General features: G+C 59.8%; 1 protein-coding gene across 5 annotated transcripts in view; it reads left to right on the plus strand.

Annotated features, from left to right (window-relative positions):
* Positions 1-14,365, plus strand: part of SDK2 (sidekick cell adhesion molecule 2) — a 42,157-nt gene that overhangs the window by 22,327 nt on the left and 5,465 nt on the right. For 3 of the 5 annotated variants that reach the window (XM_085240048.1, XM_010721482.4, XM_085240051.1), the window contains 34 exons: positions 844-950; positions 1,652-1,799; positions 2,931-3,064; positions 3,987-4,098; positions 4,246-4,436; positions 4,544-4,627; positions 4,703-4,897; positions 5,036-5,152; positions 5,320-5,487; positions 5,694-5,796; positions 5,981-6,157; positions 6,236-6,372; positions 6,599-6,746; positions 6,816-6,956; positions 7,034-7,215; positions 7,464-7,579; positions 8,309-8,504; positions 8,707-8,805; positions 9,024-9,215; positions 9,304-9,425; positions 9,493-9,602; positions 9,684-9,834; positions 9,938-10,175; positions 10,252-10,367; positions 10,509-10,698; positions 10,929-11,027; positions 11,298-11,492; positions 11,569-11,770; positions 11,966-12,069; positions 12,184-12,254; positions 12,417-12,552; positions 13,146-13,202; positions 13,426-13,527; positions 13,698-13,813. In XM_085240048.1, coding sequence (XP_085096174.1) covers positions 844-950; positions 1,652-1,799; positions 2,931-3,064; positions 3,987-4,098; positions 4,246-4,436; positions 4,544-4,627; positions 4,703-4,897; positions 5,036-5,152; positions 5,320-5,487; positions 5,694-5,796; positions 5,981-6,157; positions 6,236-6,372; positions 6,599-6,746; positions 6,816-6,956; positions 7,034-7,215; positions 7,464-7,579; positions 8,309-8,504; positions 8,707-8,805; positions 9,024-9,215; positions 9,304-9,425; positions 9,493-9,602; positions 9,684-9,834; positions 9,938-10,175; positions 10,252-10,367; positions 10,509-10,698; positions 10,929-11,027; positions 11,298-11,492; positions 11,569-11,770; positions 11,966-12,069; positions 12,184-12,254; positions 12,417-12,552; positions 13,146-13,202; positions 13,426-13,527; positions 13,698-13,813 — 4,756 coding nt within the window. The remainder of the gene's footprint in view (positions 1-843; positions 951-1,651; positions 1,800-2,930; positions 3,065-3,986; positions 4,099-4,245; positions 4,437-4,543; positions 4,628-4,702; positions 4,898-5,035; positions 5,153-5,319; positions 5,488-5,693; positions 5,797-5,980; positions 6,158-6,235; positions 6,373-6,598; positions 6,747-6,815; positions 6,957-7,033; positions 7,216-7,463; positions 7,580-8,308; positions 8,505-8,706; positions 8,806-9,023; positions 9,216-9,303; positions 9,426-9,492; positions 9,603-9,683; positions 9,835-9,937; positions 10,176-10,251; positions 10,368-10,508; positions 10,699-10,928; positions 11,028-11,297; positions 11,493-11,568; positions 11,771-11,965; positions 12,070-12,183; positions 12,255-12,416; positions 12,553-13,145; positions 13,203-13,425; positions 13,528-13,697; positions 13,814-14,365) is intronic. The other 2 variants (XM_085240049.1, XM_085240052.1) reach the window with 2 other exon arrangements.

Genomic DNA, 14,365 nt, shown 5'->3' on the forward strand with positions numbered 1-14,365 from the left:
TCTTATTTATTCCCTCTCCACTTTATCTCAGAGCTCTCCCCGTTTGGGAGGCAGCGATGCAGAGCTGTCCCCCATGGGGCTGCTGTCTGCGAGACTGGGGGAGCTGCAGTCCATTCTGGGGGCATGGAGCAGATGGGGGTGTCCCCCCCAGGGACTGGGAATGACCCCTAGAGGTTTGGTGACAGTGGGGTGAGGTGAGTGGTAGTAGATGAGTGAAGATGTGGTTATTCCCTTTATCTGCTTATCAGCTTGCAGGTCTGGTGGCTGATAAGAGCAGCCACGAGGGCAGTGGGACTGATAAGGTGGCTCAGCTGCAGAGCGATGCTCAGACTGTGGGTGTGCATGGAGCTGGGGAGGGGTTTTGGGCAGCTAGGATGCTCAGAACCCCTAGGACAGCCCCATTGTCCAGCATCTGTGCCCTGATGAAGCTGTTGAAGCTGTGTGTGTGGGGGGGGGAAGGGAGGGGCATCCCAGGCAAAGTGTCCTCAGGTTGGTTTTGTGGAGGAGGTGGCACCGTTTGCAGATCCCAGGCTGCGTCTCTGCTTTTGATGGCTCCAAACCATGCAGGCGGGAGGGGGATGGACTAGGAAGGAGCATGGCAGCGTGCTTGGCAACATAACTGTGAGCCTCCTGGGAAAATGGGTTAGGGCTAGAGTTGTTCCTGCAGCATGCATGGCCTTGCCTGTACACACAGAAGGGCGCACTGCGCACACACACACACACACACCTCCAGCAGCCACTTTTTGGGGAGGGTGTCAGCACCTGATGCAGCAAGTGCAGTGCTGGCCTGGGACCTGCAGCCTCTCCTGGGGGCTGTGTGCTGAGTGCTCCCCAAACCTATAGGTACATGATCACCTCGTTGGACCGTACGCATGCTGGGTTCTACCGCTGCATCGTCCGCAACCGGATGGGAGCCCTGCTGCAGCGCCAGACCGAGGTGCAGGTGGCCTGTAAGTGACAGCCATGGGTGGCACACTGGGCAGCCCTGAGCTGGGAGGGGTGGGACCAGGAGGGGCTGCACCCAGGGGGGTGGAGGGGATCGGCGTTGGGGTTATCGGGGTGCTGGGGATGGTGGCTCTGTGTCTCCTCTTTGCCGTCCCTTCCCTGTGGGATGCCCCCAGTCCTATCCTCATCAACCTCTACACGACAAATCAGGGAGCTAATGGGAAATTAATAAGGCAGCTGCGCTAACAACTAATGATAATGGCAAAGTCATTAAAAAGAGATTCTTTACATGTTTTTAATTACAGCAATTAAGGGAAGTCAATAAAAATCCCCCCACTTCCCATTCTCAATGCACCCTGCTTCGCTTCTGCTTTTCTCAGCTGTGCAGGGCAGCGGTGCGATTGCCATGTGTATGGAGCCAAGGTTATGCTTTGCTTCTCCCTGCGGGGATTGGCGACTGGTGCCAGGGCTGAGTCCTCCTCACTGAACCCACAGCGTGGTCCCTGTGGGTGATGGGGTTAATCAGCTCCAAGTGCTGCAAGGATGGCTCTCTCATCTTGGGATGAGAGAAGAACTCAGCATGGCCCTATTGCATTTTTGTGGGGAGCCCATCCTTGTCGCCTCCAGCCTGCTCCCTGCTGGGGATGGATCCTGCTGGGTCCCCACACTGCCGCTCACTGCTGCTGCTCTCTCATGTGTTCTGCAGACATGGGGAGTTTTGAGGACAGTGAGACAGAGCAGAGTGTGTCCCATGGGGAGGCAGCTGTCATCCGGGCACCCCGCATCGCCAGCTTCCCCCAGCCCCAGGTCACCTGGTTCCGTGATGGGCGCAAGATCTCCCCCAGCAGCCGAATGTGAGTACCCACCAGTATACCCCAGTACCTCCTCTGTGTCCCCTCAATATCTCCCCAATACTCTCCCAGTATCTCCTCTGTGTCTTCCCTCTACTTTCCCACTATCTCCTCTGTATCCTCCCCGCGTCTTCCCAGTACTCTCCCATTACTCCCCCCCTATACTCCAATACCTCCCCAGTATCCACCCACTATCTCCCCAGTACTATCCCAGTATCTCTCCTGTATCTTCCCAGTACTCTGCCAGTATCCCCCCAGTATGCCCCAGTATCCCCCTAGCATCCCCCCAGCATCCAGAGATAGTCCATTTCCCTCGGCTGCCGCCGTCCTTGTTCAACCAGCAGTGAGGATGTTTAACAGATGTCTTGAGATTGTTGCACTAAAACCCAGGGAGGGACTTGGCGACTGTTTGTCATCAGGGAAATAAATTTAACAAAAAAAAAAAAAAAAAAAAAGAAAATAGCCTTGGGGGAGGGAAGCAGGGAGGGCTCAGCACGTGCCGGGGCAGCAGCTGATGTGGAGGAGCGTGCACGGTGTGTGCATGTGGGGTGTCCCTATGGGGCTGCATGCTGAGCCCATCGCTGGCAGCGTGGCGTGCGGGAATTGAATTTGTAACCCACATTATGCAGGAATTGAACCGGTCTCTTTTCTATTTGCAAAGCAGGATTGAGGAGATAAAACTCCTTTATCTCATATTTAATGGTAAAATATATTCCACTCCCGCTTTCACCCCCCCCCCTCCACCAAACCATTTTATGTTTCCAGCAGATTGGATCGTTCCGTAAGAATAAATAAATAAATAACCTGGGCCCTATTAATCTGCACTATCCACTGTGCTCCGTGGATGCTGTGCATGGGAGGGTGGGTGGACAGTGTGGGGCTCAGTTTGTGGCTCATTTGTAGGGTCAGTGGCTGAGTTACACCCCCCCACATGATGGGCACATATTTGGGGTTGGGATGGTCTGATCCCATCTATACCCATGGGGCAGGGAAATGAGGGTCCCGACACATCAGTTGTGTCCCCATTGGGTTTGGGATGGTCTGATCCCATCTCCCCCCGTGGGGTGGGGTAATGGGGAGGTCCCGATTGATCCTCTTTCGGCTCACATCCCCTGTGCCACGCTCACCCCACAGAGCCATCACGCTGGATAACACCCTCGTCATCCTCTCCACGGTGGCCCCGGATGCGGGACGTTACTACGTGCAGGCAGTGAACGACAAGAACGGGGACAACAAGACCAGCCAGCCCATCACGCTCACCGTGGCCAGTGAGTGTCCCTCTCCCCCGATGCCGCCTGGCTGCCACCCACCTTTAATTTGCAGTAAATCTCTTTGGAGGCTCCGCTTCTGCTGACTTAACGGTTTGGCTGCCTCCAAATTTATTTAGGCACTTTGGGCCGTGCTGCAGATGGTGGCCAGTGCTAATTGTAGCACCAGCAGAGCCCCTCTCCCTGTGCCATCCTAATCGTGGTGCTGCTGGGCTGCCCTTAGGTGCTGGGATGGATCTGGGACAGGATGGTGCCAAGTAGCCCCTTTGCTGCCTGCTGTTGCCCCTGTGCTGGCCAACGACCACTCTTGGTCCGTGTTGCTCTAGATCAGCCTCAATCTATAGGAGAACCATGTGCCCCCTGCCCTCTGGGTCCCCTCTCTGGTACCTGTCCGAGTGATGACCCCATCCTAAGGAACGTGTCTCAAAGTGACGCTGGTCCTCTTGTCCCAGCTCCTGCTGTTCTCTCCATGGCTGCTGTTACGCCTTCCCATGCAGGGCTGTGCCTGTTCCCCTTTCCCTCCTGCCCCATTAATCAGCTGCTCCGTACCTTGGCATCCCGGTGCGTAATAAACAACTTAGAGCCCATGTTTATGGATTCAGCTATATCAGCAGCTTTCACGACGATCACATTTTTACAGCGTCTACATGAGGGTTTTTTATTGTTGCAATTATTTTGCTTTATATACTCCCTTCTCCTCCTTCCCTGCCAGCTGGTGCCGCGCAGGAGCTGCTGTATGGGGTGGAGGCTGTGGGGTCACAAGATCCTATGGGAGGAGAGGGTGAATGGGGAGCTGAGAAACTCCCAGATGTGGTGGGCTGGGTGTGCTGCAGGAGAGCAGAGCCCTGCAGTTCCTGCCCCCCCATGGCGTATGGAGAGGGGGGGGTGCTGATGGCTGTTGCTCTGGCCTGCTTCTCCCCAGACGTGGGTGGCCCTGCCGATCCCATCGCACCCACCATCATTGTCCCACCCAGGAACACCAGCGTGGTGGCCGGGACCTCAGAGGTGACCATGGAGTGCGTGGCCAACGCCAGGTGAGTAGCAGCGGGGATGGGATGGGGCTGGGGGACCCCCATCAGCTCTGCAAACCCAGGGATGAGATGTGCCATGGGGTAGGAGGAGGTATGGGACACAGGGGGGCTGGCTCATGGCATCCTCCTGCCCCCTTCCCCCTCCCCCAGGCCACTGATCAAGCTGCACATCATCTGGAAGAAGGACGGTGTGCCCATTTCCAGCGGCATCAGTGACTACAGCCGCCGGCTCACCATCCTCAACCCCACGCTGGGTGACAGTGGCTACTATGAGTGCGAGGCTGTGCTGCGCAGCAGCAGTGTGCCTGCTGTGGCTGAGGGTGCCTACCTGTCCGTGCTGGGTGAGGCATTGCCGTGCATGCAACGAGTGGGGCCGGGCTCAGCCCCTCAGGATGGGTGTGGAGAATCCCAGTGCTAACGCTGCCTGTCTCCGTGTTTCCCTTTGCAGAGCCCCCGCAGTTTGTCAAGGAGCCGGAGAGGCACATCACAGCTGAGATGGAGAAGGTGGTGGCCATCCCGTGCCAAGCCAAAGGTGAACTGCACCCTGTGCCTGTTGTGGTCTCGCACCTACCATGTTCCTATGCCTGACACAACCCGATCCTTGCAGGTGTGCCACCTCCCGACATGGCCTGGTACAAGGATGCATCCCTCATCCATCCGGAGCAGCTGTCCCGCTTCCAGCTGCTGGCAGATGGCAGCCTGCAGATCAGTGGGCTGCTCCCTGATGACACTGGCATGTTCCAGTGCTTCGCCCGCAATGCGGCCGGAGAGGTGCAGACCACCACGTACCTGGCTGTGACCAGTAGGTGTTAGCCCCCCTGTCCCAGACTCCGGGATGCCCTGCATGGGATGGGACCCCCCAGATAGGGACAGACCCCTTTGCCAAGACTGAGCACTGGGAAGGGCTTCGGGGGTATCTGTGCATCTCTTTGCTCCATAGGCATCGCCCCCAACATCACGAGGGGTCCCCAGGACAGCACGGTGATCGATGGCATGTCTGTAATCCTCAACTGTGAGACCTCGGGGGCTCCACGCCCAGCCATCACCTGGCAGAAAGGTACAGGGGCTGGGGGCACGGTGTCCTGCCTGCATGATCCAGGGGGTCCTTGGCAAGCTCGTTGCACAGGGCTCGGCCAAACCTTCATCCTCCTGGTTTGATGCTGAACACGTGGCCACCGGGCTTGGCTGATGGCTATGGGTGACGGACCCTCTGGTGTCCCCCAGGGGAGCGGATCCTGGCCAGCGGCTCGGTGCAGCTCCCGCGCTTCACCCTGCTGGAGTCGGGCAGCCTGCTCATCAGCCCCGCACACCTGGCTGATGCCGGCACCTACACCTGTCTGGCCACCAACTCCCGTGGCGTGGATGAAGCCTCCGCTGACCTGGTGGTCTGGGGTAAGGCGCCTGCATTGCAGGTCAGACCCTGCTGGGTGCAGTGCCAGGGATGGGCACTATTGCTCTGCTTGGAGGGATGCTAAGACTTGCACCCACGTGGCCGCCTGTGACACTGTCCCCAGTGTTATTAGCTGGGTGGCTCTACCCCTGTACCAGCGCCCTGCAGCCCCTCAGGCAGTGCCGTTCACTCATCCTTTCCCCCACAGCACGGACACGCATCACCGACCCACCGCAGGACCAGAGTGTCATCAAGGGCACCAAGGCCTCCATGAGCTGCGGCGTCACCCACGACCCCAGTGTGGATGTGAGGTGGGGGTCGGGGCGGGGGATGGAGTGGGATGCGCTCTGTGCTGGCGCTCGGTGGTCCTGCAGTGCCACCTGGTGCCGTGTGCACGGGGATCCCGGCACTGAGTCCCCCCTGCCGGGAGGCTGCAGGGTGCCAGGACCCCGTTGGGTTCCCACCTGGACCCCGTTGGGTTCCCACCTGGGGCAGGTACGTCTGGGAGAAGGACGGTGCACCACTGGGCACGGAGAGCGGCCCCCGGCTGCGGCTGGACGAGGCGGGCACGCTGCACATCTCCCAGACCTGGTCGGGGGACATCGGCACCTACACCTGCAAGGTGCTCTCAGCTGGTGGCAATGACTCCCGCAGTGCCCACCTCCGTGTTCGGTGAGACCCCCACCCCATGGGTGCTGCGTGCTGCGCTGTGCCCCCAGCCCTAACCGCCGTGTCCCCCGCCCCGTCCAGGCAGCTCCCCCATGCCCCCGAGAGCCCCGTGGCCATCTTGAGCCCCCTGGAGAAGCGGGCCATCAACCTGACCTGGGCCAAGCCCTTCGATGGCAACAGCCCCCTGCTGCGTTACCTCGTGGAGATCTCTGAGAACAGTAAGGGGCTGTGCCCACCTCCCAGACCCTGGGGTTGTCCCTGTGGTGGTGGCTCAGCTGTCCCCATCTGGAGATGTGGGCTGAAGCCTGGTCTCTGTCATCACATTGGGAAGGGAAGAGATGATGCGTGGAGCTTGAGGGCCGTGGGACTGCTGAACCAGCGGGCAGGGGATGCAGGAACCCTGAGGGCTGTGTTCTCCACCTGCTCACCGCTTTCTCCCCACAGATGCACCCTGGACAGTGCTGCTGGCCAGCGTCGACCCCGAGCTGACGTGGGTGGTGGTGCGAGGATTGGTGCCCGCCCGTTCCTACCAGTTCCGCCTGTGTGCTGTCAACGATGTGGGCAGGAGCCAGTTCAGCAAGGACACAGAGAGGTGAGCGGCAGTGGGGGGACACGTGTCTGCGGATGGGCTGAGTGCTCATCCTCACCTGGTGCCCCTCAGAGTGTCTCTGCCCGAGGAGCCACCATCTGCACCCCCCCAGAACGTCATCGCCAGCGGCCGCACCAACCAGTCCATCATGATCCAATGGCAGCCACCCCCTGAGAGCCACCAGAATGGTGTCCTCAAGGGCTACATCATCCGGTAGGCGCCTGTGGGGGAGCGTGGGCACCCTGTCCCCACTGTCCTGGGGTGCAGTGCTGATGACAGCTGGTCCCCAGGTACTGCCTGGCCGGGCTGCCCGTGGGCTACCAGTTCAAGAACATCACCAATGCTGATGTCAACAATCTGCTCCTGGAGGACCTCATCATCTGGACCAACTACGAGATCGAGGTGGCGGCGTACAACAGCGCTGGCCTGGGGGTGTACAGCATGAAGGTGACAGAGTGGACGCTGCAGGGAGGTAGGCAGGGCTGGGCAGAGCTTGGTGGTTGCACCAGTGGGTTGGGGGCTTGGTTGACCCTGCTGTGCCATGGAGGTGATGGGGATGGGCTTCAGGAGGATGGGTGGGGGCTACCAGGGGTGAGCACAGGGACCAGGAATTGGGCATGGCCCCAAGATGAGGCACTCCTGGGTGTCTGGGGTCCCTATGCTGAGGGAGGAGACCCGGCAGAGCCAGAGCTGCTGCCAGCATGCCCTCTGTCCTTACAGTGCCCACTGTGCCCCCGGGCAACGTGCAGACTGAGGCCACCAATTCCACCACCATCCGCTTCACCTGGAACCCCCCCAGCCCTCAGTTCATCAATGGCATCAATCAGGGCTACAAGGTGAGGGGTTACTTGCAGATCTCCCTAAAAAGCCTGCAGCAGGAAGCCCCTTGGCCAACCCACGCAGTGTAGCGTGACTCCTCCTTGCAGCCCCCCCAGCTATTTTAATGGATTCCAGCCCAACTGTTAAAACAATATTTACTGAGATTTAACACTTGCATGGTCTTGGAGTCTCTGTAATTAATTGCAATTTGCAATTAATTCAAATTTACGTTAATTAAATTGAATTGAAACATTAAACTTGTTTCTTAATCCACTCAAAAGAAGTTCAGGAATTTAATTGCCGCTGAATGAGATAACCAGAGCAAGTAGGATATTTAACATTCTTATTAAATGCCACTTAGTATTTTTGATTAGTATTTTTAGGGCCTAATTAGTATTTAATTAAGTTGCTATAGGCTATCTTGCACAATACCAATTAAATGCCCAAACATACCTCCTAAAGGAAGGCAAGCTGGTGATTACGTGCTGTTATCAATGGGAGTTAATCACCAAGTGTGCGCTCCATATCGGCTTGTAAGGGTAAACACGTACCAGTTAGACAGCATCAAGTGCTCCCTGCATCATTAATTGATATTTAATCAACGCTGAATAAATAAAGGGGGCTGGGGATGCTCGGAGGATGGTGCTGGTGTGGTGGGGACCATGGTGCCTGTCCAAGCACCATCTTACCTTCCAACTTGGGTCCTTTCCAACTTGGGGTATTCTGTGATTCTATGATTCCTGCAGCTTATTGCCTGGGAGCCGGAACATGAGGAAGAGGCGACGGTGGTGACGGTGCGGCCCAACTTCCAGGACAGCGTCCACGTGGGTTATGTGGTGGGGCTGAAGAAGTTCACTGAGTATTTGACATCAGTGCTGTGCTTCACTACGCCGGGGGACGGCCCGCGCAGCCCGCCCCAGCTGGTGCGCACCCACGAGGACGGTACGGGGAGGCTCTGTGCGCCCCAGGGTGGCAGTGAGCAGCCCAGTGATTTGGGGCTGCTGCTGCTGGTGCTGGGGAGGATGTGGCACGGGGTGCCCACGAGCCCTGGGAAGCCCTACGCCTGGGGAGCCCGCTCCGTGTGGGGTCCTGTGGGCTCCCATGGGTGCGTGGCTGTGTGCTGAGCCCGGGTGTCTTTGGGCAGTGCCTGGCCCTGTGGGACACCTGAGCTTCAGTGAGATCTTGGATACATCCCTGAAGGTCAGCTGGCAGGAGCCCCTGGAGAAGAATGGTATTCTGACAGGTAGGGATGCTGAGCCCCCCAACCCTGCAGTGTCTGCCTGCATCAACCTCACAGCATCTTCCTCCAATCCCTAATCTCACGGCAACTTGCCCTCCAACCCCGCAACATCTCCCATGATCCTATTCCCGCAGCACCTCCCGTCACCCAGCCCCACAACATGCTCCCTGCATCCCCACGGGGTGGGTGACTGGGGGCTGATGGCACGGGGTGTGCTTCAGGCTACCGGATCTCCTGGGAGGAATACAACCGCACCAACACACGGGTGACCCACTACCTGCCCAACGTCACGCTGGAGTACCGCGTCACCGGCCTCACCGCCCTCACCACCTACACCATCGAGGTGGCCGCCATGACCTCCAAGGGCCAAGGCCAAGTTTCTTCCTCCACCATCTCCTCGGGAGTGCCACCAGGTGAGTGCGGTGGTGTGGGAGCACCATGGGATGCAGCTGGTGTTGGGGGCGAGCAGCTGGTGCCACCCACCCTGCCCTGTCCCTGCAGAGCTCCCCGGTGCCCCCACCAATTTGGGCATCTCCAACATCGGTCCCCGCTCCGTCACCCTCCAGTTTCGCCCGGGTTACGATGGCAAAACCTCCATCTCTCGCTGGCAGGTGGAGGCACAGGTATGGGATGGCTGTGGGGTGGCAAGAGGGGTGCCGGGGGGCAGCTCACCTTACTGCCTTCCTGCAGGTGGGCCAGAATGGTGAGGCCGAAGAGTGGGGGCTCGTCCACCAGCTGGCTAACGAGCCTGATGCCCGCTCCATGGAGGTGCCCAACCTGAATCCCTACACCTACTACAGGCAAGTGGCCAGGGCTGTGCCATCCTTCCCAGGGGACCAGACCACTCTGGTCCCCGCTGTGACCCTGCTCTCCCCTCTCAGTTTCCGCATGCGGCAGGTGAACATCGTGGGCACCAGCCCCCCCAGCCTACCCTCCAGGAGGATCCAGACCCTGCAGGCCCCCCCGGATGTGGCACCTGCTAATGTCACCCTGCGGACAGCCAGTGAGACCAGCCTGTGGCTGCGCTGGATGGTGAGGGTGGACCCTGAGGGTCTGCACCCATGGGCACAGTGCCCATTGGGACAGCCTGGAGTGGCTGTGGGACATCAGGAATGATGGTGACTGTTTGTGCCAGCCCCTCCTGGAGCAGGAGTACAACGGGAATCCCGACTCGGTGGGCTACCGGATCCGCTACCTGCGCTCGGATGGGCGAGGGCGGGCAGTGGTGCACACAATCCATGACCGTGTGGAGCGAGAGTACACCATCGAAGACCTGGAGGAGTGGACCGAGTACCGGGTGCAGGTCCAAGCCTTCAATGCCATTGGCTCAGGGCCCTGGAGCAATTTGGTGCTGGGGCGAACACGGGAGTCAGGTACCAGCAGCTCCCACCAGCCCAATGCTGACCTGCACTCGTTCCTAGTGCTGACCTTTCATTGTCATCCCCCCAGTGCCCTCCTCTGGCCCCAGCAATGTGTCGGCACAGGCCACGTCCTCCAGCAGCATGCTGGTGCGATGGAGCGACATCCCTGAGGCAGACTGCAACGGCCTCATCCTGGGCTACAAGGTGAGCAGCTACACCAGCCCCAGTGCCTGTGCCCTGCCCCAGGAGCCACAACTTGCCCAGGCTGTGCCACCTCCAAGAGCCTTTGCTGCTCCACCCTGGGGGACCCAGGAAGCCCAGCTGTGTCACATGGGTTTGTTTCAGGTGATGTACAAGGAGAAGGATTCAGAAGCACATACCCAGTTCTGGCTGGCAGAGGGCAATGCCTCCCACAGTGCCCAGCTGACAGGGCTGGGCAAGTTCACACTATACGAGATCCGCGTGTTGGCCTTCACCAGGATTGGGGACGGCGTGCCCAGCCGGCCCCCTGTCCTCGAGAGGACTCTGGATGATGGTGAGTGCCAGCGCACAGAAGGGCAGAAAGATCCCAAGAGAGTGAGGGGTACCCAGGGTGCCTAAAGTCATGTCATCCCATCTCTTCCTATCTCTGCTCCCTGGGGCTTCTCTAACCTGGACGCACAGGATGCCATTCCCAGAGGATGGGGATGGTTGCTATCTGCATAGGGCCGGGCATTCTGCACTCACTTGTGTGCTCCGTGGTGAACCCCACCTCTCTCATTCCAGTACCTGGGCCTCCTGTGGGGATGCTGTTTCCTGAAGTGAGGACGACCTCCGTGCGGCTCATCTGGCAGCCGCCTGCAGCCCCCAACGGCATCATCCTGGGTAGGTGGGAGCTGCTGTGGCTGTGCCATGATGCTCTGCGGAGGGATGCAGAGAGCCCGTGGGAGCCAGGAGCAATATGGGAGAGGCAGGGCCAGCTCCCTGCCACCCTTTAGCATCTCAGAGCTGCTGCCCCCACGTCAGCAAGCTCTGCCCCAAACATAGCAGGGAGTGACTCCCTCACTGCTGGCTGGGTGTGGGGCAAGGATGGAGGGGGAGGCAATGGGGAGCGCTGAGGGGCTGACCTCCACGGTGCCACCCCCATCCCTGCAGCGTACCAGCTCACCCACCGCCTTAACACCACCGCGGCCAACGCGGCTGTCAGCGAGGTGCTGGGCCCCAGCACACGGCAGTACACGGCCACCGGCCTGCAGCCCGAGGCCACCTACCTCTTCCGCATCGCGGCGCAGACCCGCAAGGGCTGGGGAGAGGCAGCTGAAGCCCTCGTGGTGACCACAGAAAAGAGAGGTATGAAGGGGTCCAGCCTCTGGCTCGGCGTGCTGGTGCTGTGCCCACGATGCTCCCAGCCACCTGCCTCCCCCAGATCGCCCGCAGCCCCCCAGCAAGCCGCTGGTGCGGCAGGAGGACGTGCGTGCCCGCAGTGTTCTTCTGTCCTGGGAGCCGGGCAGTGATGGGCTCTCCCCCGTCCGCTTCTACACGGTGCAGACCCGTGAGCTGCCCAGCGGTGAGTGGGCACTGCACCCTGCATCCATCAGCCACAATGCCACGGCCTTCATCGTGGACAGGTGAGGCACGGAATGATGCCAAGTCATGGTGGGGTTGCTGAGAGATGGGCTCTGCTTTGGGCACTCATCCAGTGCCTCGGTTTCCCCACCTGATGGGAAGCGCTTGCAGCAGGGTTGTGAAGCACGGTGGGAGGGATGGAGCCCAAGGAGTGCCTACTGGACTCAACGTCCCCATCCTGCTCTGTTCCCATGCAGGCTGAAGCCCTTCACCTCCTACAAGTTCCGTGTGAAAGCGACAAATGACATTGGGGACAGCGAGTACAGCGAGGAGTCAGAGTCACTCACCACCCTGCAGGCAGGTCGGTGCCCATGAGGTCTGGGGATGGTGCTGTGCCTTCCTGCATGGCACTGACATGGTAGCATCAGGAGTCCTGCATGTCTCTGAAGCCTTACCGCCTGCTTCTGCCCCGCAGCCCCCGAGGAAGCCCCCACCATCCTCTCTGTCACCCCACACACTACCACGTCCGTGCTCATCCGCTGGCAGGTATTGTCCCCGAGGAGGTGGCACCCAGGGGTGGCAGTGCTGTGCAGCACTCCATGGCTCTCCAAGGCTGGGCACTGGGTACAAGGCACCCTGCTGAGGCTGTGGACAGCCATCTCAGGGGGTGCTGGCTCAGAGCAGCCCCTCACCTTCCCCACTCTACAGCCCCCATCTGAGGACAAGATCAATGGGATCCTGCTGGGCTTCCGCCTCCGCTACCGTGAGCTGCTGTATGACAGCCTGCGTGGCTTCACCCTGCACAGCATTGGCAACCCTGGCACTACGTGGGCTGAGCTCACCCGTGAGTGGTTGTGGCCTCGGGAAGCACAGGGACATGTGGGGCACAGTGGTGGTGGGTGGGGGACAGCACCTGCATCACACGCTTTGCACCAGTGTTCAGTGCTGGGTACCATTCCAGAGCCAAGCTGTGACCTGTAGAGCTGTCACCTTTGTGCCATCAAGTCAGACTGTCCCTAACGCGCTGTGCTGTGCTGTGCTGGCTGAGTCCTGCTGTGCTCAGACGCCTCTGTGCCTGTCACACAGGTGTCCATAAGTGTGCATGTAACATTGGTGTCTTTGTGGTGTTCCTGCTGTGCGTGTCTGTGTGCTGCCATCCTCAGACCCTGGAGGGAATGGGGTCACAGCTGCTTTAGGAACAGTGGGGACATGAGGGATGAGGGTAGAGCCCAAGACTGCTCCCGGTAGCAGTTGATCCCCCATGGGGACCCTGATGCCCAGACCCTGCTTGTCCCACTCATGGGATGGGGGGACTAGGGGGCTCCTCAGTGTTGTGACAGTCCTCAGAGGTGATGGGCTCCTTATGGGGTACCCTGGGTGGGAGGCAATGCTGGAAGGAGGACTAACACTGCTTGCTTTCACTACTGTGCCACCCAGCTGTCTACGCCGTGCACAACCTCAGCGAGGTGTCCCTCACCCAGTACGAACTGGACAGTAAGTCACTGCTCCCTGTCCCCCCACACTGCCACCCCCTATGTCTCTTCCTTCTGCCTGCCTGCGCTATGAGGTGAATCCTCATGTCCTGTGTCCAGGGGACACCTCTGCTTGTCTGCTGCCGCTGCCCCTTGGGAACACTCTCCTGTTTCCTGGAGAGGAGGTTCTGTGGGGTCCCTTGGGAAGGTGGCATTCTGCTCACCCATCTCCTCTCTCCCCACAGACCTGAGCAAGCACCGGCGCTACGAGATCCGCATGAGTGTGTACAACGCAGTGGGTGAGGGACCCCCCAGCCCCCCCCAGGAGGTCTTTGTGGGTGAAGCAGGTGAGTTTGCCAGAGGGGGCTGGAACATCCTGGTACATTCTGTCCTGTGTCCCTATGTCCCCCCTGCATCCCCTCTTTACAGCCTTAATGTGCCATTGCACATCGAGGGAGGCTTCCCCCCCCATCTTGGTTGTAGCCGGGCTGTGACACTGCTCCCTCCTTCTGCACAGTGCCCACTGGAGCACCACAGAACGTGGCCGTGAAGGCAGCCACTGCCACCCAGCTGGATGTCACCTGGGAGCCACCACCCGCCGAGAGCCAGAATGGGGACATCCAGGGCTACAAGGTACCGGGCTCCATCACCTGAGAGTTGGCAGTGAGCTGGGGCTGCGGGACACGGGGGCTATGGAGAGGACGTGGGGAGAGGCTGGCAGAGTGCTGTGTGCCCTGGGAAGGTGCTGGGGAGATGCTGCGCGAGTGTTGTCAGAGGGTGCTGGGTACCCTGGTGAGAAGCTGGGTACCTGGCTGGGTTCCCAGGAAGATGCTGTGCGTGCCGATGGGGAAGCGATCTGGGGACATGCCGGGTGGCCCTGCCCGCCTCTGAACACCAGAGGGCGCCTTCGGTCCTCCGATGCTCCCGGTCCCCGATGCGGGATGCTGCTGGGGATCTGACAGGGTCACTGATGGGGATGCAGCCGGGCTGCCCTGCCTTACACTCTAGATCCGCATCCATCGTGATTCCTCCTTCCCAGCCCTGTCCTTTGAGATTTGGGCACAGCTCTTGTGATCTCAGCACGACTGATGTGCAGTGTAGTGATGCTTGTCCCTGAGGCAGCTGCGAGCTGCGGTCAGTCTGATGCCTGGCATTGCCTGGAGCCATGCTGGAGGCGTGCTGGAG

This window comes from Meleagris gallopavo, chromosome 20 (genome assembly GCF_905368555.1).
Source record: "Meleagris gallopavo chromosome 20, MGAL_WU_HG_1.1, whole genome shotgun sequence".
Lineage (NCBI taxonomy): Eukaryota > Metazoa > Chordata > Aves > Galliformes > Phasianidae > Meleagris > Meleagris gallopavo.